A 27,013-nucleotide genomic window follows, 5' to 3' on the forward strand; every position below is an offset into this window, starting at 1 on the left:
AGGATTGTACTATTCACTGTCAGAGGTCTAGCATTCCTGGTCCCTGCCAACAGCATCTCCAAGGACAATTCAAAATATTCTCATATATTTCAAAATGTCCCCTGGGGATGAGAACCACTGAACCTTATGTCCTGCTAAGTCCCTTTATATGTTCTAACCATTAGCCAAACTGAACCACTCACCATTTGCTCTATACGTGCCATACTTTCCCACCACTATTTCTATCCTTGAATGCATTAGATCACCAGCCTAGATGCCCACAGGCAAAACTTCATCTTTTAGTTGTTATCTTCTTGGCAGAGCTTCTGGTTGATCTTCACAACAGAAATGATAAATCCCTTCTTTCTCTGAATTATCAGAGCTCTGCCCAGACCTCTCAACATGTAGAGCTTGAAAGTCCTTTGCATTTTATAGTCAGAGAGACCAACACATGTGAGACAAGATGAGGAAAATCCAAGCACAGATAATAAGGAACTAAGAAGCACCTTAAAGACATTACATTAAGTTGAAGTAGAATAAAAGGGGCATGGGTAATGGAGAATCTGACCTGGGCAGAATTGTGTTGGTCCATCAATAATATATAGAGAAAAGGGAAGAGCCTTCTTGGTAAGGGGAAGACCTTCAGTAAGTGGAAAGCGGAAGTGGAAATAGGCTGGATAAATGTGGAAGAAAATGAAAAAATGGAGCCGATTGGAGGAGGGGGAGGGTAGTGAGAGGTAATGAGAGGTACTGAGAGATGAGACTGATCAGGTAGGATGGACCCCAACGGTCCTAAAGGACCTGGGAAGTAACTGTAGGCTTTTAGGCAGGAAAAATAACCAAAATGGTCTTAAATGAAGGCTTCAAAAGGCAGGCTGAGTTCCACACGACACCTCAGACTCAGGAAGACTGTAAATCTGAGCTGTCATTTATCACATATGGAGGAGTTACTTGGGTCAAGAGCAATGCTGGCTCTGATAATGAGGAAAAGGAATGAATCTTGAAGACAACTTGAAAGAAAAATACAGTTGACCCTTGAACAACTCAGGAGTTAGGGGCCCTTACCCCACCCCAACAGCTGAAAGTCTCCATATAAATTTTGACTTTCCCCAAACATAACTGCTAATAGCACACTGTTGATCAGAAAGCTTACAGATAGCTTAAACAGTGATTAACACATTTTTGTATGTTATATGTATCATATACTGCATTCTTCAATAAAGTAAGCCAGAAAAGAGAAAAATGCTATTAAGAAAATCATAACAATGAGAAAATACTTTTATAGTACTGTACATACATTTATTGCAACAAATCCGCATACAGGCAGGCTGAGCCAGGGCTGCACAGGTTAGGCTTGGCATGGAGATGGCGATGTCCTACAGCCTGGTGGTTTCCAGTTCGTGGAGGCAGCTGCCAGGTGGGCCTGTGGCTGGTGGCAGTAACCTTGAGGTGTAGTATAGATGTTCTATTGGCCTGGGAATGTAGCACTAGCCTGTGGACTTGGGCAGATGTGGCCCACTAGGAGTGCACTGGCTTCTGGAAGGTGGAGGGGAGGAGCACCACAATGGAAAGAGTCTGTCTGAGACCCTGGTGTGTGGAGAGCCAAGTGAGAGGGTGTGGGTACACCAGGAGCTCAGGGTTTCCTGCCCAGTGCTGTCCCTGACCTCTAGGCATTTTCCTCTGCGTCAGCCCAGCCTCCTGCCCCAACCCTGGCACTTTACCCAACCACCCCATGGGCACACAGGGCAACCTGCAGCCCTACCGAGTCCCAGGGCCCCAGGGGCTGCTGACAGCCTTGGCGGGCCTCCCTCGTACTCAGAAGCTAGTAGGCACCTTTGATTGTGTCCCTAGAGACTTGGGTGGGCAGTTGTAAATAAATGCCTTGTGGCTTTTGGTGCCAACTCTTAAAAAGAAATCCCATGTGTATAAGGGACCATCATAGGGCAAACCCATGTTGGTCGAGGGTCATCTGTAATAGCACTTGGTACCAGCAGATCAAGGAAGGGAGAAGTCAAAGATGCTTTGGAGTTTCTATAGAACATGTTTTAGATTTGGCAAAATCAGGGGGCAACACTCTTTAAATCTAGGATTATTTGAGGGTCTTTATAAAAAAGGGAAATCACAGGATCATGAGAGGCCAAAGGTGAGTCAAAAGGTGATTATTGTCTCTCTAAACATTTTTTTAAAAAGATTTTATTTATTTATTTGACAGAGATCAGAAGTAGGCAGAGAGAGAGGAGGAAGCAGGCTCCCTGCTGAGCAGAGAGCCTGATGCAGGACTCCATCCCAGGATCCTGGGATCATGACCTGAGCTGAAGGCAGAGGCTTTAACCCACTGAGCCACCCAGGCACCCTCTCTCTAAACATTATTTAACAGGACTCCACTCTCTATACCTTGGCTTCAGCCTTTTGCATGGGTGATTTTGGTTTGTGTTAGGGAGGTTTCTGTTCTTATATGTATGTGGACACAGTGGGTTTCCCTGCGTTAGGCAGGCAAAATCTTAAATTTGGAGGGAGGGTCTGCACTCCCTTGGAAGGGAGTTTAGGCAGGTACAGCTCCATGCTCCCATTTGAGGTAGGTTCAAGAAAAGGCTCTTTTATAGCAGAATGAAAAAGTCAGTTAGCCCAATTTGTGGACAAAGACTTTTCATAGGCAATCGCAACATTTCATGTTGTCTCTGTTGAAGTGACATGAGATTTATCAGAGAAAGATGCACAAGTTAATAGTCACAATCTCTTATTTGTATGTGTACTGAGAGGAAAAATTATGAAGTCAAGGAGGTTTTAGGCCTATAATAGAGAATTTGATTCAGTGGGGGAAAAAAAGGGGGGAAAAAAAACTAGTCGAGGCAGGCTCAGATGTTTCTAATGGACATTGACAAATTGAGAAATTGATCTTAAAGCACTTCTTGTGGATATTCACATATTTACATATTTTGCAAGTGATGTGAATACTCTTCCCAGTGAAAAATTCTGTGATAAGTATGAAACCTGTGATGTTCTTTGACTATCATGCCAAATACTGCTCATAAAGACTTCCACTAAATTCTAAAACCCATTCATATAAATTAGTATGATATACTTTTAGAGTTTGTAATACTAAATATATTATTACAGTATATAAAAAGATAGCATAGTACAACATAAAAATATAGCATGATACCAAATGAGTATATTGTCTTTATTACTCTGTTCTCATGCTAAAGTCCTTCTTTCTGTTTTTGTTTATAGCATGTCCGACAACTATCTCCACTGATTTGGTCTTTCTCATTGAGGAATTCAGTTGGGACAGGCAATCAAATTTCCAACAAATTGTCAACTTCTTAAAGACCACTGTCAGCTCTCTAAACGTTCATCCAGATGGTGTGAGAATTGGCTTGGTCTTTTACAGTGAGAAACCACGACTTGAGTTTTCCTTAGATGCATTTCAGAACCCAGCCCAAATCTTGGAGTATTTGGACAAATTAACCTACCGGAGAAGAAGTGGAAGGACCCAGACTGGAGCTGCTTTGGAGTTCCTAAGGAATCAGGTTTTCATTGAGGAAAAGGGCGGGCGGTCCAAGCACGGTGTGCAGCAGATGGCGGTGGTCATCACAGAAGGCTTCTCCCAAGATGAGTTGTCCAAGCCAGCTTCACTCCTCCGTAAGGCAGGGGTTATCATCTATGGGGTGGGCACCCACCTTGCCTCAGAGAGTAAGGACCTGGAGACTATAGCGTCATATCCTCCTTGGAAGCATGTCATCTTGCTGGAATCTTTTCTGCAACTCTCTGTTGTGGGAAACAAGATTAAGAACCAGCTCTGCCCTGAGACTGTGGACAGAAGCGTTTCCCTTTCTGGGATGGGCAAGGATCTGCAAGAAGGTAGGAGAACCTTTTCCAAATTTGATTTTTTTTTTTTTTAAATACCTTCACTCTGCTTGTTCCACATACCTGCCTCCTCTACTCCTCAACAAAGGAAAGATTTTGGAGTCAGTTTATTAAAAAACAAGAACAAAGGAGGTGCCTGGGTGGCTCAGTCGATAAAGTGTCTGCATTCAGCTCGGGTCATGATCCCAGGGTCCTGGGATCAAGCCCAGCATTGGGCTCCCTGCTCAGTGGGAAGCCTACTTCTCCCTCTGCTACTTCCCCTCGTTGTGTTCCCTCTTTTGCGTGTCTCTCTCTGTCAAATAAATAAATAAAATCTTTAAAAAAAAAACCCACAAAATTTATTTTTGTTTTGATTCCAAACAGGGCAAAAGAATATGAAGAAAAAGTGAATATTCCTTTCTCATCCTATCTTAGCCTTCATCCCTTTTATTAGTTTTTAAAATTTATTTTTATTTTTTATTTTAAAAAGGATTTTATTTATTCGTTGGACAGAGAGAGAGAGAGCAAGGGGAGTGGCAGGCAGAGGGAGAGGGAAAAGCAGACTTTCTTTACTTTTTAAAAAAATTTTTTAAAAGATTTTATTTATTTATTTGAGAGAGAGAGAGGGAGAGAGAAGGGAAGAAGGATGTGAGAGAGAGACAGAGAGAGACTACAGCAAGGGCAGGGGCAGAGGGAGAGGGAGAAGGAGAAGCAGGCTCCCTGCTGGGCAGGGAGGGGGTGGGGCTTGATCCTGGACCCTGAGATCAGGAACTGAGCAGAAGGTAGAGTGACTGAGCCACCCAGGCGCCTGAGAAGCAGACTTTCTGCTGAGCAAGGAGTCCTGTGTGGGACTCAGTCTCAGGGCCCTGAGATCATGACCGGAGCTGAAGGCAGACACTGAATCCACTAAGCCACCCAGGTGCCCCTTTTTAATCAGTTTGATGAAAATATATGTAATATGTAATTTACAGTAGAAGCCTTAGGGATGTAAGTATGGATTTACTGAATCTTAACTTTCTTGAAGTAGAACACGATTTCTAAAAAGATAACGTTCTTGAAATTAAAAAAATTTAACTTAACATGTAAATGAACATTAATTTGCCAGTCTTTTGTGTAGAGCCAAGGCTTCTTTGAAAATGAGCCCCGCTGATTGGATTTCCGTATGTTTTCTTCATCAAACATCCAATAGTATAGTTTGTGTAATTTCTAGTTTCTTTATTTTTTAAAAAGATTTTATTTATTTGTTTGACAGAGAGAGATCACAAGTAGGCAGAGAGGCAGGCAGAGAGAATGGGGGAAGCAGGCTCCCCACTGAGCAGAGAGCCTGATATGGGGCTCGATCCCAGGACCCTGAGATTTGGACCTAAGCCTAAGGCAGAGAGACTCAACCCACTGAGCCTCTCAGGTGCCCCTAATTTCTAGTTTCTTTAGAGTGGGAAGAAAACTTAGCCACTTTTGAAACAATTTGAGTATAGAATCTTGATTTTTGATAGTCTCAAAAATTCAGTTTTTGTAGTGCTATCTGGTACACCAACAATTTCCTTTAAAACAATTTGCGTTGTTGGATCTTGTCTAAGCAGTTAGTCTGGTTTTCATAGACATAATAAACCTCTTTTATTTACGCTCACATCCTATTGATTTGTACAATATTTGATTTGTTGTGTAATTGTAGTAACAAAACTGCCATACATAGGCTGAGTATAAACCCACATTATTCTTGGTAGGCTTATTCTTTGTTGACTTTATAAATAAAACAGTCAGTTACTTCACCAGTAAAAATGGGTTAAATTGGGAATGGCAGAGAACTGCGATTCGGGACAGGCAAGCTATAGTAATAACAGTAGGTAAGTCCAACAAAAAAAGGAGAAGAATATTATTTTATTGGGAAGAAAGAAATTGGGAGGGATTGTTTTGAATGAAAGTCCATTAGAAAAATGCAAGAGCTCAGAGTGATGGCAGTTTCCCCTTGGCTGAGTTGCTGGGATAGTTGATTTCGTTTAGGAGATGCATTATTCATTCTTTTCCTGTTGGGGCTATAATCCTTTCTTTCCTGCTGAGGAGTCTTCTGTTGGGGACTGAAATGGACAAGTGGTAGGGCATGAGAGTTCCCCTTTCCGCTCTGCCATCTCCATTTTAGAGAAGCCTCCCTTTATTAATTTTCACATCTTCCACTGAGTTAAGCAGAACTGTGTTGTGTTACCCTTGGGGGTCCCATGGGGAGGGCACTCAGTGTATTGTGGGAGCATCATTCATGTGTGCTGCTTCCAGCCTGCGAACAGGAGAAGAATTAGGCACAAACAAGTTGGCTGCAAGAGAAAGGGAGCAGGGGACAACAGTCGAAAAGACTGCTGCCCCGAGCAACTCCACAGTCTCACTTTTATTAGGTAGAAACAATAACCAACAAAAGAGCCAATGAAGGTCAAACATTAGTCACATGTCTTGCGGACAAACAAGAAGGAGGGCAAACTTTATAGTTAAACAAGCACATTCAAAGGACTCCTCTAACTAACAACAGGCACTTTTGGGAGGAGAAAAGGGAGATAACAGAAAAGGGAAGCAGGCGGATTCCACTCTGAGCTGGCGAGGCATTCCCAGCTGCTCAGCTTCAAGATTGTATGTTGTCCTTTCCCGCAAAGGCCTGTTGCCAGTATGTGTTTTTCTTAAAGCTATACCTAAATGTGCTTGGTAACTCGTAAAATCTTCCAGGGGTTCTATTTTAAGTAATACATTGTTCTGAGGGGCAGTTGCACATGTGTGACTAGAGAAAGGGAAGAAGTCAGTAACCTGGTGAGCTGCTTAAGAGGAAGTTTGTTAGGAGAGCTCTTGCTATGTATGCAGTTTCAAAAAAACACCAGAGAGGTACATCTGGGTGGCTCAGTGGGTTAAGCCTCTGCCTTTGGCTCAGGTCATGACCTCAGGGTCCTGAGATTGAGCCCTACATCCGGCTCTCTGCTCGGTGGGGAACCTGCTTCTCTCTCTCTCTCTCTGCCTGACTCTCTGCCTACTTGTGATCTCTCTCTGTCAAATAAATAAATAAAATCCTTAAAAAAAACCACCAGAGAAAACATAGCAGTTAAGTATATGCACCTTGGAGTGAAAGTGCCTGAATTTTAAGTCCCTAATTTTCCACTTACCAGCTACCCTAAGTATCTTTGTGTCTGTTCATTTCTCTATTTTTGTCCACCCATGCTAATATTTCTAAGATTCAAATCAGGATAATAGAAAGAAGTTGACTACTTGAAATGCAGATAATTAACTTAAAATTCAAGGCTGTGATTATATCTTCAGGGGAAAATCACTTAGCTTTTTTTTTTTTTTAAACAATCAATAAATAATCTTGTAATTTCTTGCATTACTTGTGCCGAGGTCTAGAGATTTAAAATATCTAAATAAATTCCCATCTTTCACTTTGGCATGTATTTTTGGTCCCTTTCTCTGTTATGGGAATGAGAAACAAAATCATTATGAATTTCATTTCCTTGGGCACCCACTCCCTATAATCTGTAGGGGAGAAGGGGAGAAGAAGCCTCCATTTCTCTTTTCTAATTCATAGACAGCATAACAGCTAAAATGAAACCTGAAATCAGGAAAATCAGTCCAAAATCTAGAGTGGTTAGAGGTAAATGGAAGCTGGGGCAATTTTACCAGAAATCTGTCCCAGATGACCATAAGATCATGACTTACAATGTCTTATAAGATCATGACTATAATATCTGCCATTTATTACTCATCAGCTCTGTGGCAGACTCTGCTAAGCATTTTGTATATGTGATAGATATGGAAGCATAACAGTGTCCAGACTATAAAAGTTATTCTCTCTCTTCCCTCTTGCCTCAAAGTTCCATCTGCCAAGATTGGCATGAATGTATAGTGCCAGACACTTTTTAGGGCTCTGGGATCCTTTGGACTATGCAAAGGCCCTGCGCTGCAGTGGAGCTTCTTTGGACTACTGCTGCCTGGGGCTGGGTCCAGAGATGCCTCTTCCTGCCCAATAATGTTTTTTTGCAGACTTGAGCAAGCCATCTAGCTGTCATCAGTGAATGGATGGCTTCTAGTAAGTTCTGCATTTCTGCCTTCTTTTTCTATAACTTCCCCTTGAGTCTCCAAGAATTCAACAAACACTCTACCAGAGAGGTAGATAACTATTTTCCACACCCTTCCAAGTCACACCACCTTCCAATATCTGCCCCGCTAGACTAGAATTGTCAGATATAGTGCAGGGTGTCCAGTTGCCTTTGAACTTCATTCTGATAAACAATAAATACTTTATAAGTGTGTCCCATGTATCATGCAGACCAAGGTCCTTCCAAGTGAAAGGCTTGACCAAGGGAGCCCATCTGCCACCTCAGTCCACTTCCCATCCAGCCAGGAAACATGGAAAGTCTCCTGATTTTTCCCTGGGGCAAGGGAGGCTAGAGATTAGAAACACAAGGCTGGACCACATTTTCTGAGTGGTGCAAGAAGAAAATAATGTGTCTTTTTTTTTTTTTTTTTTTTTTTTAAAGAATCTGCTGTGTGACAATGGGTGATCTTATTCATTTTTAATAATCAGCTCTGCTATTCTTCTATGATCTGATTTAGTCCTCACTATAATCTTACTGAGTAGGTGTTAAGATTGCCGTTTGACAGGTTAGGAAATTGAGACTCAAAGGGGCAAGCCTGGATACCAAGTGGTTGAGAAAGGATCTAAACGTAGAACCATTTTGTCCTTTGGAGTCTAAGCCTTCATACACAGTGATTCAGTTAAGTAAGGCTCATTTAAAACAGAAAATTTTATATTAAATTAATTAAGTTTCAGCAAGTATACTCTTTTGCCTATATTTTAAGAGGGCTGACTTGCATGGGTCACAGGAATATTGGATACTCAGAAAATTCCTAACTTCAAATATGTCCTGTTATTTTACTCTGGCTTGTCCTCAACTTCCCCATTTTTTAAAAAAAGATTTTATTTATTTATTTGACAGACAGAGATCACAAGTAGGCAGAGAGGCAGGTAGAGAGAGAGGAGGAAGCAGGCTCCCTGCTGAGCGGAGAGCCCGATGCGGGGCTTGATCCCAGAACCCTGGAATCATGACCTGAGCCAAAGGCAGAGGCTTTAACCCACTGAGCCACCCAGGCACCCCTCAACTTCCCCATTTGAGAAATATCAAGTACTACTTACTTCACGTCTGAAGTGTGGTTCACCAGAAACAGACTCTGAGAAACAGACTCTGAGGCAAGGATATGGATGCAAGTGATTTATCTGGGAGGTGCCCCCCAGGAATATGGTAGGGGGCTGGAGATTTGAGAAAGGAAAGGAAGGCAGCCAACTGAGGCTGAATTAATGAGGTAATTGCTGTAGGCAGCTGGAGCTCAGTTCTGCTGGGGACTCAGGGAGATTGCGTAGAGTTCGCCTCAGAGCTGTCCCACCCAAAGGGCAAGGGAGCTGGGTATGTATCCACTACTCCCCTCTCAGTCATTGGTTGGTGGTGCTTCCAAACTCACGCCCAGGCATTGCGGCCTGCCTGCTATGTAGTTGGTTTTGCTTCTGGTCAAGCAATATCCTTAGACAGAGTCATGGGTACTTTCAGTAGAAAGCTGTTGGCTCTCAAGGGGACAATGAGAGCTGAGGGCCTATGGGTGGGGATCAGGATGAACAGCTTTGGCTACAGGCTATGTCACACCCCATTCTAATAGGTCGCTCCTTCTTATTGTCTAGACTGTGTACACATGGAGAGGGCCGATATTTACTTCCTCGTCGATGGCTCTAGCAGCATCAACCATGACAATTTTCTTGAAATGAAAATGTTCATGAAGGAAGCCATAAAGAGGTTCCAAATTGGGCCTGACAGAGTACGGTTTGGAGTTGTTCAGTACTCGGATGAAATTGATATTCATTTCATCCTCAACCAGTATTCCAGTGTGTCAGGGCTGAAGGCAGCCATTGATGACATCCAGCAGAAGAAAGGGGGCACCATGACTGGTGAGGCCTTGAGCAGCATGGCTCAGGTCTTTGCGAATACCACTCGCAGAAATGTGCCTTGGTACCTCATCATCATCACAAACGGTAAATCTGAGGACCCAGTGGCTGAGCCTGCAGAGGCATTGAGGAGAGATGGAGTCACCATTTATGCTATTGGAGTAAAAAATGCTAATGTTATGGAGCTCAAGGAGATAGCTAAAGACAAGATGATTTTCACGCCTGAGTTTGATTCCTTGAAGGCCATCCAAAAAGATGTGGTACAAGACATCTGCTCCTCAGAGAGTAAGCGTTGTTTCTTTCTAGTCTCTCTTTCCCTCTAAGTGTATGTATCAAATCTAATTAGATAGGCTTCATTCTCAAAGTGTGGACTCATTGGGGTCCAAAAGTGAATGTTGGACACAGAGTGACCACTACCTGGAATGAAATAAGCTGGTTAGATTCTATCTTTATCAGCTGTGCCTCCTTTGTGCTGGGTCACAGAAAATATATCTCATTGGCTTCCTTTTTTGCCCCCTTTAAAAATATTTTCATGTTGTCTATATGCCACCCTGGACTGTCCCTGGGGACTTATAGTTTATTGGTTTCAGACTCTGAGTAATGTTCTGTTCTCCCTTTTGTCCCCAGCCTGTAAGAATAGGCAAGCTGATATTATCTTCCTGATAGATGGTTCGGAATCCATCTCCCCGGAAAACTTTGAAAAGATGAAGGGATTCGTGAAGAGGATGGTGAACCAAGCTGATATTAGTGTTGATGAAATTCAGATTGGCCTTTTGCAGTTCAGCTCAGCCCCCCGAGAAGAATTTAGGCTTGACCGATACTCCTCAAAGGTGGACATCCACAGAGCCATCTCAAATATTCAGCAGATGAATGATGGCACCCGCACTGGGAAAGCCCTGAATTTCACTCTGCCTTTTTTTGACAGTTCAAAAGGAGGGAGACCCAATGTTCAACAGTATTTGATTGTGATCACTGATGGGGTTGCCCAGGATGATGTAGTCATGCCAGCCAAGGCTCTCAGGGACAGGAACATCATTATTTTTGCTATTGGGGTGGGAGAAGCCAAAAGTGCTCAGCTTTTGCAAATTACTGATGACCCACAGAAAGTATACTATGAAGAGAATTTTGAGTCCCTGCAGAACTTGGAGAAGGAAATTCTTCTTAAGGTCTGCCTTCCACAAGGTGAGTGACAGAGGGTTGTTATTTGATCTAGGAGCCCATTGTAAGTCTCAGGGATGCTGTTGTCTCTATTAATAAAATGAAACTGATCCTTCTAGCCGGAGGAGGGAGGGAGGGTCACTCTGAGGGGAGGACAGTGGACCTGAACCCCTGATGCTGTGGTTCACCTTTCCCTAGGGTTTCTTTCAATCGTTTTCATGGCTGTCACCACTCTGGACTCCAGGGGCCTGACCCTTCTCAGAGGTCTGTCTCTAGAATGTCCTTACAACTCTTAGGTTTATTCCTTGTAGATAGAAGAACCAGACTAGAATTTGTAAACACAATTTACTGAAGATTTGGGCATACCAGAAGGAAAATAGAAGCAGAAAATAATAGCAGGTACATACGCGCTCTTTTGAACAGGTCTTTTTCTACGTGGCTTTGTACAGAGGCCTCTCTACTTTGTTGCCAGGAAGCTTTCCTATGGCTGAGGTCATCCTCAATACCATTTTATCACCTTGAGTTTTTATCCTAAACAATAAGGTCCAGAGACAGGTGTTCTTCCTCCCAACAGTCTAGGTCTGCTCTTCCCCCAAGACCTGCCTTACAACGTGCCATTGACCCAGATCATATCTTCATGGACAACTCTCCCTTTTATCCAGAGGGAGTGAGATTCTCCAGCAAATCACATTATAATCAGAATGGCTAACCTTTAGATGGTCTTTTTTTGGTGCCAGGAGCGATTCCATTGGCCTCCACATATTAAAACACTTAATCTTCACATAACCTTATTAAATAGATAGTATTTTACAGTTGGGGAAACTAAAGCACAGCAAAATCAGGTTATTTGGCCCAAGTAAATAGCACAGCCGAGATTTAAACTTGAGGCCATCTTGTTCTAGAGTCTGTATACTAGGTATTGTTCTATACTGTTTTTTGGAACAGCATGGTAGAGCAGAAGAGGGCCTCTCAAACTTGAATATGCTTTTGAATCACCTGGAGCTCTCATTGAAATGCAGATTCTGATTCAGTAGGTTGGGGTGGGATTCTGCAATTCTAACAAGCTCCCAGGTGATGCTGATCCTGCTGGTACTCAAATTACACTTCGAGTAGGAGGGTAGTATAGTATAGTGTGTAGTATAGTAGTATAGTGTAGTGTGGTGTAGTACAGTATTGTATGATATTGTAAGGCAACATGAAAGTTAGTATAGTATAGAAGAGTTTAGTATAGTATGATATAGTATAGAATGTCATAGGATGGTATACAATGGTATAATACAGTATAGTAATACATAGTAAAGTGTAGTATAGTATAGTAAAGTATATTATAGTATGAAATCCTATAAAGGAGTGTATAATGAAACCCATAAAGCCTAATATTTCTACATCAGCTCCATGTGAAGCAGATGCTATTACTATGATACCGAATTACCAAATGAGAAAAGCAAGGAAGAGGTAAGAAATGCCGATAGGAAATAATGGGAGTCCAGGTTTGGATTTTCCAGAAGTTTGGTGTTGAAAGCTGGAGCTAATTTTCTTGAGTATTAAATTGATATTTTTGTTTTACTGCATAAAGGATATCACTTTGCCGTGTCCTTGCTGAATTCAGAAATCAATCGAAAAGAGTGGAAATGTGAAATTATTTTTTAAATAAGCATGGATTATGGGTTGTCCTGCATTATGTAATTCAGATTTTTCAGGACGTAAAATCCATTTCTGTTTGTTTGTTTATATGTACCTAAGTATTATTCCAGGCATGCTAAGAGATACAGGATTCTAACTTCTCTTTCCAGATTATTTTGTACCATGTAGTAAATTAGGATTTACATTCATCTTCAGATTTGTCTTTTAAATTTTTGATAAAATTAGCTGAGCACCTCAATAATGGCTGGAACCTAATTAATTCTAGAATTCTAGAATCATAAACCTGAATCATAAAGACCTTAGAGATTACCTGGCAAGGTTCAACTCTCTCCATTAACAAGGGGAAAAAAAATGCTTGCATATTCTTGCATTTACAGAATAAAGCCAACTGACATTTTCTGGGGGAAAATGTAAATTAGAAGTGTTGGAATGATATACCATACTGCAGAAAGGAAATTCCTTTTTTTCTGAAATGAGATCTGATGTAGAAATGGGATTTACATCTGTGAAAACTCCTTTTGGTGAATTTCAATTAGAGATTTAAAAGTCAAAACAAAATCAAGATTTTATATAAAGGAGTGCATTTTCTGTCTTGGTAATTCTGGAAGCATTTGGTCACCTAGCACAAAGTGTATTATTTAGGGGATGGAAAAATAATGGCTCAGCCCTGGATCTCAGATCCGTGAGAAACTTTGAGACATTGTTTATGACCATTTTCCCTGGTTAAGGGTCCAGCCAGTATTTATTTATTTTCTTCAAATTTCTCCCCTAAAATCTGCAGTTTTGTTTTTATTGATTCTGAGCCAAATACTCCAGTGTATGCTGGTCTAAGGAGAAAATATCCACATGTCTTGGCTTGCCCTGGACAATTGCATGTTATCCTTGTTGTCCAGAAGTAGTTAATAATTGTGGCCCTTTCATGATTGTTAAGTTACATTTTAAGTCATTTGTCCAGATTTTAATTCAGGTGCATCTGTGATCAACTTGGCCTCCTCATTGGAATTCTGTGCACGGTCTTATTATTCACCAGTGGGCGGGTGTGTATAGCCTGAAAGATCAGTGGGTTTTCAGATTCTTATAATACTCTTCCAATAGTGCTTAACAATTTTCAGATAGAAGAAACATAAGTCTTGATCTCTTCTAATAAGCTCTCCTGAAATAAGAAGTGTGCAGAGGTGGTGAATGAGAAAAGAAACTTCTGAGGAAGAAGGAAATAGTACAGCATGTGCTGAAAGATACTCAAGGCTCATTTATATTCCCTTCTTTATTCATTTATCAAACACTTACTGAATATCTATCTATATTAGGCATTGGAAAAGTAAGATGATATAATCCCTACTATGAAGGAATCTTTGGTTAGTAGGAGAGAAGTTCAAGTAAAGTAGCATGGTCATACAGGGGCATTTGGTAAGTCAACCTGAGGACCTAGGAAAATGAGTCAGAGAGGGCTTTAAGGAGGGGCTCTCTTTGGAACTGCAACTTGAAGAACATGTTTGGGTTAGCCAAATTGGGGTGGAGGAGATGGGAAAGGACACTTCAGGTGGAGGGAATAGGATCTGCAGAGGAACAGAGGTATAAAACACCTCTGTTATATGTATGTTGTATCAGTTAGCTTTGCTGTGTAACAAACCAGCCCCCAAATTAAACAATCACTGCCATTGTTTAGCTTATATTTCTGTGGGTTGGCTGGAAATTCTTCTTTTAGGGTTGGCTAATGTCTTCTGGGCTCTGTCATGAATCTATTGATGACTAATTTGATTTTCTTCTCTTCTACCTTCAAAGGATGCAACATAGATTTGTCCATAGGAATTGATATTTCCACTCCCACAAGGCAAGTTCAGCAGAAGCTTCAAGGGTTACTGCCAGAGTTGATGCAACAGTTGGCCTTGCTTTCCAACATCAGCTGTAGTGATGCTGGTGGCCTTGACTTGATGTTCCGCTACTTGGTCCCTGGCTCAAATGGCCAGCTTATCTTTGACTCAGGCTTTAAAAAGTATAGTAATGATATTATTCAGACATTCTTAATTCATCAGACTTCCACAAGCAACAGAATGGATGCGGATTTTTTGCAGTCCCTTGGAGATCATGCTATCCATCCCTCTTCTGCTAAAGTGAAGGTAATAAATGCTGAGAACCCGTGATATGGCACCAATTGCCAGGGTGGGAGGGATAAGGCTTTTGTAACTGAGGCCAATAAACCAATAAACTCTGTGTAGAATCTCCAGTAGAATCGCTTACACAGAGGAAAACCATAGTCTTACTCAGTAAAGACCAACAAGGGATATGTCTTCATTCAATCAACAGATATTTACTAAGCCCTAGAGGTTCTCTGCTCAATAATGCTAGTAGAGATAAAAGGATAAATCCCCGCCCTCAAGTTGCTCACAACATGGAGATCCAGATTCTTCCATGGTACAAGTTCATTCCAAAGACAACCTGGAAGATATCAGTTCCTTATCTGTCACTGACGATCAAGTAGAGTAGGGCCCATTAGTTTTCCAGTCAGCTCTTTGAACTATCTTTAGTAATTAGCTAATGGCTTGTCAGTGGTCCTCCCTTCCTGGTGCCCAAGAACTACACCCCACTAAAGACTGCAGAGATGAAAAGGTCTTATGTGATGTTTTTTAGGAAATGACATCCCCAGACTTTGCAAGTTATATTTAGTTTTTCCTTCAATCATGCATTCAGTGGGTTTCTTTCTTAAAATATGGAATTCACTTTTAAATTAAAATTTTCTGTGAGTAAATATAACCCATTTTAATTATAAAACTGCATTAAAATTTTGGTATTTTTGCATTGATATCGTTCCAATTTTTAGTATATGTGCTGCCGAAGCGAGCACTATTTTTGCATTGATAAATCTGAACATTGTAAGACCATTTTTGGAAGGTATTTTTAAGGGAACACATTAAGCTGGTTCAAATTCTTTTTTTTTTTTTTTTTTGCCGGCTGTCCATGGAAATGTTGAAGTATAAGTGAATGTGTAATAAAATAACAAATAAATAAATGGGTGAAATGAAACAGGGTGAAAGGCTGGATACAATGAGAAAAGCTAAGCTTATCCTTGGATTTTTACAAAATGTGTAACTTCCAGCATTTATCTTTCCTCTCTCCTCTTCCTCTCTGCCATCCTTGTTCTCCCTCCACCCTTCCCACCCCCTCCCTCATAAACAACAGATCCTTTTAGTGTTTACAGATGGACTGGATGATAGTTTCCAGAAACTGAAGATAACATCTGAGCTTCTCCGCAGCAAAGGTAAGTGCTTGTAGTTGCCCTGGGTGTTCCTCCCACAGCTGAGGGCTTAAGGTCCTCTTTCAGATTTCTGGATGGTACTGGATTCCATTAAGCCTTCCACAGACTAACCCAGGTGGTTGGAGATCAGTGCCCACAAGGCTTTTGCTTTGTATGAATCAGGGTTGAGAGAACCCTGGGTCCCATATCCCCGACACTAACCAAGGGTCACTGACTGAGACAGGACTGATCAGTTACCAGCTTGGCATCTGCTTTAGAGGGTTGAATGTGCAACTCCTACTTCCTGATAAATGGGGTCTCATTTGCTATTGTAGGCTACCAAGCAGTCCATATGTCTCTTTTCCTTAAACTCTGGAATCACCCACAGGCTGAGCTTTGCTTCTCCACTGCCCTTCCTCCCTCCTTTGCTCATTAATTCTTCCTCTTTCTCCATCCCCCAAGGGCTGCTACTAGTCTCTGTGGCATCTTGGTGAAATTAGAACGAGATGCCAATGCTCTGGGTGTATGCGACCCAGTGCCTGGGCACTTGGCTTGAAGAGCAGTAGGCTGGCTGGATTTCAGGGCTCCCCAGCTCCCTCAGCTGGGCAGTACCACCTGTGGAGCTGTACGCCCTTGCTCTTCTGTTCCCATTTTGTGTCATATAAAAGCTCGAAGGCAAACTCAAGGTGAACAAGCGGTCACTCAAGCTCCCTGTGCCACTCTCCCTTCTCCATAGAGTATGTCCAGAATATTCCTCTTGAGTTGATGCTTTCCCTTGGTTAACAAGGTGCTGGAATATTTGCTGTGATAATTTGCTCCCAGTTGGATTCACCACACAGGAAGTTTAAAATGTTGTGGATCTTTTGGAAGGGAATTTGAAGCATTTGACAAAAAATGGCAAACTTTGTCTACGTGCTAGATCAGGCTTCCATTTCTAGAAATTTATTTTGAGGAACAATTAAGAACATGTAAACAACTTTTTAACCACAAGATTGATAAGTAGCTTATCTACAATAGCCAAAAACTGATGTGTGTATGTGTGTGTGTGTGTGAATTTACTGTTCAAAATATGAACAAATATTTATTCTGAAATTCTATGAATGGTGATTTCTAGCCAATCTGAAAAGTGTTCTCGTCCATTTGTTCTCTGTTATGTGGGCAAATCCACATGATTTTTTAGTGCCTTCCTCAGTAGGATGGGCTCACACTGCAATAATAAACAACCTTCAAATCCCAGTGGCTTAAATTAGCTAGAATATATTTATCTTAGGCCTTATGACCATTCATTTGTGTCTCATTCTCATCCCTTAAGGACCCAGGCTGTGGCAGGGGGCAGGAAATGGGGCAAATTATGCACTGTTCTGAAAATTTCTCCCAGCGAGTGACACATGCCACTTCTGCTCCCATTTCATTGGTCCAAAATACAGTTTGAGAAAAGACTGGTGATGAATATAGGAAGGGTGAGATGATACATGACTGCCTAGGGCCAGGGCAAAGACCGTTCAAAAGATGTGCAAGTAACTCTCCTACCTGCTGGTATTTTGAAGGACTCTCTGGGCTCCTCTTCATTGGCCTGGAAGGTGTGCATAAATTAGAAGAGCTCCAGGAGCTAGAATTTGGCAGAGGATTCCTATATAACCAACCCCTGAGCATCACACTGCAATCCCTCCCAAGCATCTTACTGAAGCAACTTGTAAGTATTTTTTCCTTTTTAACACCATCCTTCGCTAGGTTTATTCACCCTAATAATTTAAAAAAAACCAGAGGGAATTTTGTCTTTTTTAGTGCGTCGTATGACACAGGCTAACAGAGATGGAAAAAAAAAAAAAGTCATGTTACATGAATTCTGCTTTTCAGGACTCAATTGTGGAAAGAAGATGCTGCAACATATGTATAAAGTGTTATGGAGAAGATGGGTACCAGGGCGATAGTGGGAACCCTGGGAGCAAGGTGAGAATTGTTAGATGTGGATGGTGTGGGTGAGAGGGCTTTTCAACACCAACTGCATACCAAGCCCTGTGTTCTGTCTTTAACACACCTTTGCTAATTCTGCCCTCTAACAAACCTTTGAGGCGAATGTTACTTTGCAGGTGTGGCATAGAGGCTTAGAGAGGGAACATTGCTTTCCCAAAGTCACACAGGTTCGAAGAGCCATTTTGGGACTTAAGCCTCTGTGTCTACCTGATATCAAGGCTCACGTTCTTTCCCTTATATTATGCTTTCCCCTCATGTTTATTTGACAAATAATTTCACAGACAAGTTTCTCATACTCCCCTGCTGCATAGCAGTTTTCACTTGTTTACAAAATGTTCCCTCGTGCACCAACTTCTTTCTTTACAGAAAGAAGTTTACAGAAGTTCCCCTGTGAGCTGACTGTTCCATTCTGTGGCATTAAACTCTGTGGAGAGATACAATCGCTGGCTCATGAGTGATCACTTTGAGTCTTTCTTTTAACTCCACAGTGAAGTGATAGCAAAATTACCACATCCCACTATTAAGGGAGAATAATAAATCTCATTAAAAATGGTCCTTAGTTATGCAGGGACATGAGTACCCTTCACACATGAACTACAGTTTTATGATGGTGGCATCATCACAAATCCTCATGTAAGGTTGAATCAAACCCATTGGCTTTCCCCATCTTTTCACATTCTTTCTTTGTGTGGTTTTCTGTGAGGCTGTTGGAATTCTTACTGACTTTGCACATCAATCTTGATTTAGAAGAGTATAAAGTATATAATGACTTTTTGAGAAAAATTGTAGATATGCCTTAGCACAAGATTTTTCCCCCTTGCATTATTCTTAAATATCAGACTGGAGAATCAGGAAATCAAGCTTGGGAACCTCTTGACATGTTTTTATTTTGTAACTCAGGACTCAGCCACAAAGGCCAAAAATGGGAATGTTTTGAATAATTGACTTCTCTGCTCTTTCTGTCTCTAAGAATTCAGTGGTTGGTTGTATTGATGTTCATGTCTTTGTTGATCCCAAAGAGAATATGGCTCCCGTATCTTATTGACAATTTATAAATCAAATAAACACATCTGACTATACATGGCAAGCCAAAGTTCCCTGAGAGGAAATGGTTTGTGTGTTTGGTTATCTAAGAAGAAGTAAAGAAGAGAAAGAGAAAGAGAAAGAGATTGGAAGAGACTAAACAGCTGAGTCAGACAGAAATAAACAACCATTTCTCATAAGTAGCATAGATGGTCACAACTTTGCTTACTGACATTTTGAAAAACGAGGTCAAAGGTCTCTTTAAGAGGAGCAGTGTTCCTAAAACATTTAACTAGAAACTAGTTTTGGTTTGGATTTTCTGAATAGAGTGGCTTAAAATGGTATTTCAGAAAAATAAAAGTAGGCTGACGTGCCAGTTATTAAGACAAACAGGTATTCAAGTTTTTACTTCAAGACAAGCCATAAACAGAATAAAGATATGTTAATTTAAAATTCAAGTTTTTTTGTGCGTGATAATCACCAGACTGATTTTCTATTAGAAGAATACATTCAGGAGATGGGTTTCTAAGGAAAATGGCTCCAAAAAAACTTTCCATAAATTAAAACTACTGTGTGCAAAAAAAAAAAAGGCCAAAAGTATTTGTTTCTTCATATCCCTATACATTGTGCTCAACATTTAGTTGATTCTCAATAAAATGCCAACTCAGCAAGAAAAAGGTATCTATTAATAACAGGTTTTTTAAATTTTTAAATTTATTATTATTATTTTTGTTTTTAGAGGGAGAGCATAAGTGGGGAGGGACCGAGGGGGAGAAAAAGAGAATCTCAAGCTTTACTGAGCCCAGAGCTGGATGTTGGGCTTGATCTCATAATGGTGAGATCATGACCTGAGCTGAAATCAAGAGTTAGACTTTTTTTAAAAAAAGATTTTATTTATTTATTTATTTGACAGAGAAATAGACACAGCAAGAGAGGGAATGCAAGCAGGGGGAGTGGGAGAGACAGAAGCAGACTTCCCGCCTAGCAGGGATCCCTATGTGGGCTCAATCCCAGGACCCTGGAATCATGACAGGAGTCGAAGGTGGAGACTTAACAACTGAGCCACCCAGTGCCCCAAGTTAGATGATGTTTAACAGACTGAGACACCCAGGACCCTACTAACAACAATTTTTATTTCATGTAGATTTAAGAAAAGGATTTAGAATCCAAGTTATTTCCTTTGCTTTCCTTTTTTCTCAGGGAAGGCCAGGTGCTGATGGATTACCTGGTCATCCTGGTGAAGAAGGTGGACACGTAAGTACTGAATCTCTTTTTTTAAATTTTTTATTTGAAGGAATATGGTAAAATGGGTCAAATATTAGAAATACTTAACTGCATTTAAGTCATGAAGATTTTTCTAATCTATGCCATTTAAAATGGGCTTAAATATGTATATAAAAATAATAATTTGTTATAACAAATGTTAGGTGGACAAATTTTGTAGATACAGGCTCTAAAATGTGTTTAATGGTGAAAGGTGGTCATTTTAATCTGAATTCGAGATAATTGAAAATGTGGGCTGTGTCTAGTGGGTATATATGTAATAGTAATGATTAATTGTGAGCTGAATTGCAGGTAATTTGTTACTATTAATGAGATATCTGTGTTTGTAAGTAATTTAGCAAAATAAATTGAAGAGAACTAAGGTCATTCTTATAACAAGATCCCTCAGATGCCTTTCTGAGTGGTCAAAAAGGTGATAGAGTTATATAGTTACTCACCAAAATTTTGTTTACAACCCTGGACATATCCCTGGGCACGGGAAAGTTAGCCATCGTGTGATTAGCTGTGGGGAAAAATGGATATTATAGAAAGAATTGCTACCAGAGGGGCTGTAATGCAACAGGGCCCATCTATTATTACAACATATGATATCAAAAGGATTTTTAAATGCCATCATTTTCAGTTAATTTTTAATTGTGGATAACCACTTTACCACAGGTGTCTATTTTAAAGTAGATATGTATATACCACTGGTTCTCAAACTTTCGGTCTCAGGGCATCTTTACTCTCTCTAAAGTTATTCAGATTGCCTAGATTCAAACAGTCAGTACATCACGTACACAATGTTGCAAGAAAAGGCGAGATATTCAACTATCTTTGCATCCATTTCTCCACTGATAAAATAAGTTTTATAGTATGTACCTGACAGAGATGTCCTAAACATGACAGAATATGTATATGAAACATTTCACTCAATTCCTGATAAAGAGTAAATTACACTAAAAACTAGATGGGATGATGAGAAAACATCTGTTGATGTAGTTTTGGAGAATTTTATTATTTTATTTTATTTTGTTTAATAGAGAGAGGGGGAGAGAGGGAGCTCATGGGGAAGGGTTGGGGCAGAGGGAGAGAGAGAATCCCAAGCAGACTCCATGCCTAGTGCACAGTCTTGACACCACGCTCCATCTCAAAACTCTGAGATCATCTGAGCCAAAATCAAGAGTCAGTCACTCCACCAACTGAGCAAACCAGGAGCCCCCAAACGGAAATAATTTTAAAATATTTATTTATTTTACTCCCCAATAACAAAAACAAGCCCTTAATATAAATGAGACATTCCTTAATGAAAAATAACGATATGTTCCAAAACAAAATAGTTAAGTGAGAAGAGTGGCATTGTTTTACATGTTTTCAATACCTGGTTTATTAGAAGATAACTAGATTCAAATGTCCACTTCTGTGTTCAGTCGGTTGTGGTATCACTTGCTTTGTGGTTTCTTAAAAACTCTGCTGTTCACTTGGAAGAGAATAAGAGTTACAAAAGATAATAGCATCTTTGTGTAATTGGAAAAGTAGTTTTAATTTTGTGATCACCCCTTCCCAAAGGGTCTTGGCGACCTGTGGGGTCCTTGGACTACACTTTTCAAACTGCTGGGATATCTAGGCATTAATGTTCTCATCACCCCCTCAGGTTGTACATTGTTTTACTGTTCTGAATATTTAGGCTGCTGGAACTTGGAAAATCATCAGAAATTAGAAAAAGAAATGTAGCTATTGGGAGCTATATCAACCAATTCATTTCTCTGATTATATTTGTGGGAGAATCGCTCAACTTTTCTGTCTTTATTTTGCCTCTGCAATTATAGTCTTTGATGTTAGAAATACATTCTAAAGTGTGGGCTGTGGATTTTTGCTATTTTGTTCAGGTACGGTGAAAATATTCCTTTCCATTTTTATGATGTTTTAAAATGTCCTAGAAATGTTATTTTATTTCTGACTGCTTGGCCTATGGTTCAGTAAGCCTGGCCAAATTTTTTAAAAAGATTATTTATTTATTTATTTATTTGAAGATGAATCACAAGTAGGCAGAGAGTCAGGCAGGGAGAGAGAGAGGGAAGCAGGCTTCCCACTGAGCAGAGAACTGGATGCAGGGTTTGATGCCAGGACCCTGGGATTATGACCTGAGCCGAAGGCAGAGGTTTTAACCCACTGAGCCACCCAGGTGCCCCTAGCCTGGCCAAACTTAAGAGAATAATTTAGAGTCTAAAAATTTAGAGAATACATTTCGAGTTCCTAAATGTATTAGGAACATTGACACCAATTCCAGACAAATAACATGAACAAGCCCTGTCTGTCTAGAGTAAGAGATAATTTTGTCCCCCTTTTCTTTTTCTTTTTTTTTTTTAAGATTTTATTTATTTATATGATATATAGAGAGAGATCACAAGAGTAAGCAGAGAGGCAGGCAGAGAGAGAGGGGGAAGCAGGCTCCCTGCTGAGCAGAGAGCCCGATGTGGGGCTTGATCCCAGGACCCTGAGATCATGACCTGGACCAAAGGCAGAGACTCAGCCCACTGAGCCACTCAGGCGCCCCTGTCCCCCTTTTCTGCTGTCTTAACATCCTAAAACCAAGGTGGTTTATAAAGACTGTCCAGTACAGAGCTAGGAATAAAATGTGAGTGATACATATAATTTTATAGAATTTAAAATTTCATAGTAGCCATCTTAAAGACAATAAAAAGAAATAGGTGAAGTTATTTTTAACAATTAAACCCAGTCTATCCAAAATATAATTATTTCAACATGTAACTAATATCAAAATGGTTAGTATTTTATTTTTTAGAAATACACTGTCTTTGAAATCCTGTGTGTATCTTATATCTATAGCACATCTCAGTTTGGACTAGATACATTGCAAGGGTTCAGTAGCTCTGTGTGGTGTGTAGGGCTCTAGCATGTGTCGTTTTCTTTTTCCTGCATTTCTTGTAAGAGAAGGTAACTACAAAATATGTTGTCTTCTGAATGGCTTTTAATGTTGTTCCCCACCCAGAGTAAGTCAGATTGGTCTGCGTAATGACTGAGACATCTCTCTGCAGATGGCAGGCTTCAGAATGGGGCTGTAATTTGTAGATTCAAATTGAAAGCGTGTAACGACAAAGAGCTAATCCATTGTTCCAGTTATCTATTACTCCTCTTCTCCCCACTCCTCCCTATCCCCTACAAAACCAAAACAACAATCAATTTATTATATCCATGGGCTCTGGGGCGCAGCGGGGCGGGGGGGGTAATGAGCTAAGACTGGAAGAGTGGGTGGCTGTCTCCTAGTTGTCTGAGGTCTCAGCTGGGCTGACTAGGCAGCTGGAGGGCCCCCTGCAGAGATGACTTCCTCTGTCACTCTCTGGAGCTTGGCTGTGATGGGAGAAGGATAGGCCATAGTGGTTCAAGGACAGGTATGGCTGCTGGGTCTGAGAGGGAGCTCCCACTGGGCAGGGTCCATCCTGAGAGGGAGGATTCCAGGAGACCAAGGCTAAGCTCAAATCTTCTGAGGAAGCCTCAGAAGTCATGTGGTAACTTGTACAGCCCAGTCACTAACTCCAGACTGGATTCAAGGTGGCTGGGGGTGGGGATTAGACCCTTCTTCTTTTTTTTTTTTTAAGTTTTAATTTTTTATAAACCTATATTTTTATCCCCAGGGGTACAGGTCAGTGAATCGCCCGGTTTACACACTTCACAGCACTCACCAAAGCACATACCCTCCCCAATGTCCATAATCCCACCCCCCTTCTCCCAACCCCCCTCCCCCCAGCAACCTTCAGTTTGTTTTGTGAGATTGAGAGTCACTTATGGTTTGTCTCCCTCCCAATCCCATCTTGTTTCATTGATTCTTCTCCTACCCACTTAAGCCCCCATGTTGCATCACTACTTCCTCATATCAGGGAGATCATATGATAGTTGCCTTTCTCTGCTTGACTTATTTCGCTAAGCATGATACGCTCTAGGATGTGGTATATATACACATGGGATACTATGCAGCCATCAAAAGAAATGAAATCTTGCCATTTGCGACAACATGGATGGAACTAGAGCATATCATGCTTAGTGAAATAAGTCAAGTAGACCCTTCTTTTTGATTGGGGGTGTGACAAGGTTCCAGAAGAGCACTGAGATTTTGTCCTGGCCATCTTTGGAAAAGACCATCTGCCTGACTCATGAATTCTATAGATTTTCAAAATATACCTCATATGAGATGGTGGTTTAAATATGCATTGGTTACCTATCAAAGCCTTATATATCAAATTAGATTATCTAGGGTCCCCCAAAACAGTTATGTAACTTCAGTAGGAACAAAACTAGTTGACATTTATTGAAGACTTCATATGTGTTGGATGCATGACTAAACATTCTGTATACATTTCCTCATTTCATCTACAAAATAAGATACTAATGTTATTATTCTCATTTCTCAAAAATAACTTGAACCAGCCTAGCATTTGAAGAGTTTATGATCATGTTATTCTTTCCATAGAATCATGGCTATAGTTCATAGCTTTAAGCCACTAGTGTGGACAAATGGGAGACCAATTTTTAAACAGGATAGAGCTTAGTATTTGAATGAAAAACACTGTAAGCCCAAATTTTGTTTTCAAAACAATTTGACATAGGTGCCCATTATAAAGTGATTCTTGTTTTCTCATGAGAATAATCTAAAAAATTCTTTTGCTCGATTAGAAGATATAAACTTTGAAGGATAGGTGACAAATGCATACTTATATTATTTGACTTATTTAATTACTCATTAATATTTTTAAAGTCTTTCATTATGTAAAGGAATTTAATAAGAAATTCTGCTTTTTTTCTTTCTCATATTTTATCAAGCAATTTTTTATTATTTATATTTTTATTAATTTTAAGAAGTGTTTATCCAAATGTTTGCCACCTTTCGCCCTTCCCTCCTTCATATGCCACTTGTGAACCTTCCCAAGAACACTGTGGTATATTTTTTGATTTATTATAATCTTTATGGCTTAACAATTGTATTAAAAATTCTTCCCGGGACGCCTGGGTGGCTCAGTTGGTTAAGCAGCTGCCTTCGGCTCAGGTCATGATCCCAGCGTCCTGGGATCAAGTCCCACATCAAGCTCCTTGCTCAGCCGGGAGCCTGCTTCTCCCTCTGTCTCTGCCTGCCATTCTGTCTGCCTGTGCTCGCTCTCTCTCCCTCTCTCTCTCTCTGACAAATAAATAAAATCTTTAAAAAAAAAAAATTCTTCCCACAGAGTTTCTGTATCAGTTTTCCCAGCATTACTGGAGCCTGTTTTGGAAACACCTTACCTGGTTTTCTAGAGTATATTTTGTTAATTTCTGTCTAAATTGTTTCAGATAAACCATGTGTGTGTGTGTGTGTGTGTGTGTGTGTGTGTGTGTGTAAGGGGGGTGGAGAGAACAGGGGGAGAACAGAAGGAGAGGAAGAGAGAGAAACCTAAGCAGGCTCCATGCTCAGCAAGGAGCCTGAAGCAGGGCTCGATCTCACGACCCTGAGATCATGATCTGAGCCAAAATCAAGAGTCAGATGCTTAACCAACTGAACCACCCAGGCATCTCTAAGATAACTGCTTTTTAGATCTGTTTATAAAGTCTGTCACTGAAAATTTATTTTGTTTCAAAATCCAGTTGCCTCATTTTTCTTGTGAGAATATTTTTATGGTCTTCACCATGAGTTCTATTGCTTTGAAAGGTGATTTTAAAAAATCTTACTTGCATGGCATCTAACATTTGAAATTGTGAGACCTCACGGTCAAATGTGATAAATAAGTGATCTCTGTTAGATTACTTTACCTCTATTTTTTTCCTCTTTTAACTAATTTTGTAGGTGATATCCTTGAGGATCCCATAAATAAACATATTAACATTGCCTGGGTGTCAATACTATGTTGTTCAAGGTGAAGCAATGGGCAGAGGATTCTGAAATATGAGAATCTTTGTGAAAACTCAAGTTTAAGAATATCCCTTTTTCTAAGGAATAATTTTGGGAGAACTCATACCTAATTATATCTGTATAACAACCAAAACTTTAGAAACTGGGAATAGAAGTCATGAGAGTAGGTTTTTTTTTTTTTCTTCACAATTTTCTTTTAAATTTTTAGTTGTGGCAAATGACACACAACATAAAATTGACCATCTTAACCATTTTCAAGTGTACAGTTCAGTTATTAAGTGTGCAGTACAGTTATTAAGTACATTAATATTGTTGTCAACAACCTCCATCATCCATCTCTAGAACACTTTTCATCTTGCAAAACTGAAACCCTGTCTTCATTATCACTAACTCCCAATGACCCCATATCTCCAGCCTCTGCCAGCCACCATTCTACTTTCTGTCTCTATGAATTCCACTACTCTAAGTCCTTGTTAAGTAGGATCATATGGTATTTATATTTTTGGCTTATTTCATTTACCATAGTATCCTTAAGATTCATCTATATTGTAGCATATCAGAATCTCTTTCCTTTTTAAAGCTATATAGTATTCTACTGTATGTATAAGGACACTTTTTTTTTTTAATCAGTTTATCTCTTAAGGGACCCTTGGCTTGCTTCCACCTTATGACTGTTGTCAGTAATGCCGCTATGAATGTGTGTGCAAATACCTCTTTGAGACCTATCTTCCAATTCTTTGGGGTGTATACCCAGAAGTGGAATTTGTAGATCATATGGTAATTCTGTTTTTAGGTTTTTTTTTTTTTTGGAAACTATCATATGTTTTCCATAGCAGCTGAACTCTTCTATTCCCACAAAAAGTGCGTAAATGTTCCAGTTTCTTCACGTGCTTATCAACACTAGTTTCTTTTTGTTTTTGTTTTTGATAACAGCCATCCTAAGAGTGTTTTGTTTTGTTAGAAATAAACTTTAAGAATTTTCCCTTTGTGCTCCTTTGTTAGGGACGTTTGTTTTGTATATCGCAACTATTTCCTAATG

The 27,013-nt window shown here is 40.2% G+C and overlaps 1 protein-coding gene across 2 annotated transcripts in view; it reads left to right on the top strand.

Moving 5' to 3' along the window:
- LOC131824529 (collagen alpha-4(VI) chain-like) overlaps positions 1–27,013 on the top strand; it is a 117,757-nt gene that overhangs the window by 19,701 nt on the left and 71,043 nt on the right. For both annotated transcript variants that reach the window (XM_059162579.1, XM_059162580.1), the window contains exons 5-12: positions 3,211–3,840; positions 9,524–10,069; positions 10,412–10,966; positions 14,369–14,703; positions 15,764–15,842; positions 17,366–17,511; positions 17,676–17,768; positions 20,016–20,069. In XM_059162579.1, coding sequence (XP_059018562.1) covers positions 3,211–3,840; positions 9,524–10,069; positions 10,412–10,966; positions 14,369–14,703; positions 15,764–15,842; positions 17,366–17,511; positions 17,676–17,768; positions 20,016–20,069 — 2,438 coding nt within the window. The remainder of the gene's footprint in view (positions 1–3,210; positions 3,841–9,523; positions 10,070–10,411; positions 10,967–14,368; positions 14,704–15,763; positions 15,843–17,365; positions 17,512–17,675; positions 17,769–20,015; positions 20,070–27,013) is intronic.

Source organism: Mustela lutreola, chromosome 2 (assembly GCF_030435805.1).
Source record: "Mustela lutreola isolate mMusLut2 chromosome 2, mMusLut2.pri, whole genome shotgun sequence".
Taxonomy (NCBI): domain Eukaryota; kingdom Metazoa; phylum Chordata; class Mammalia; order Carnivora; family Mustelidae; genus Mustela; species Mustela lutreola.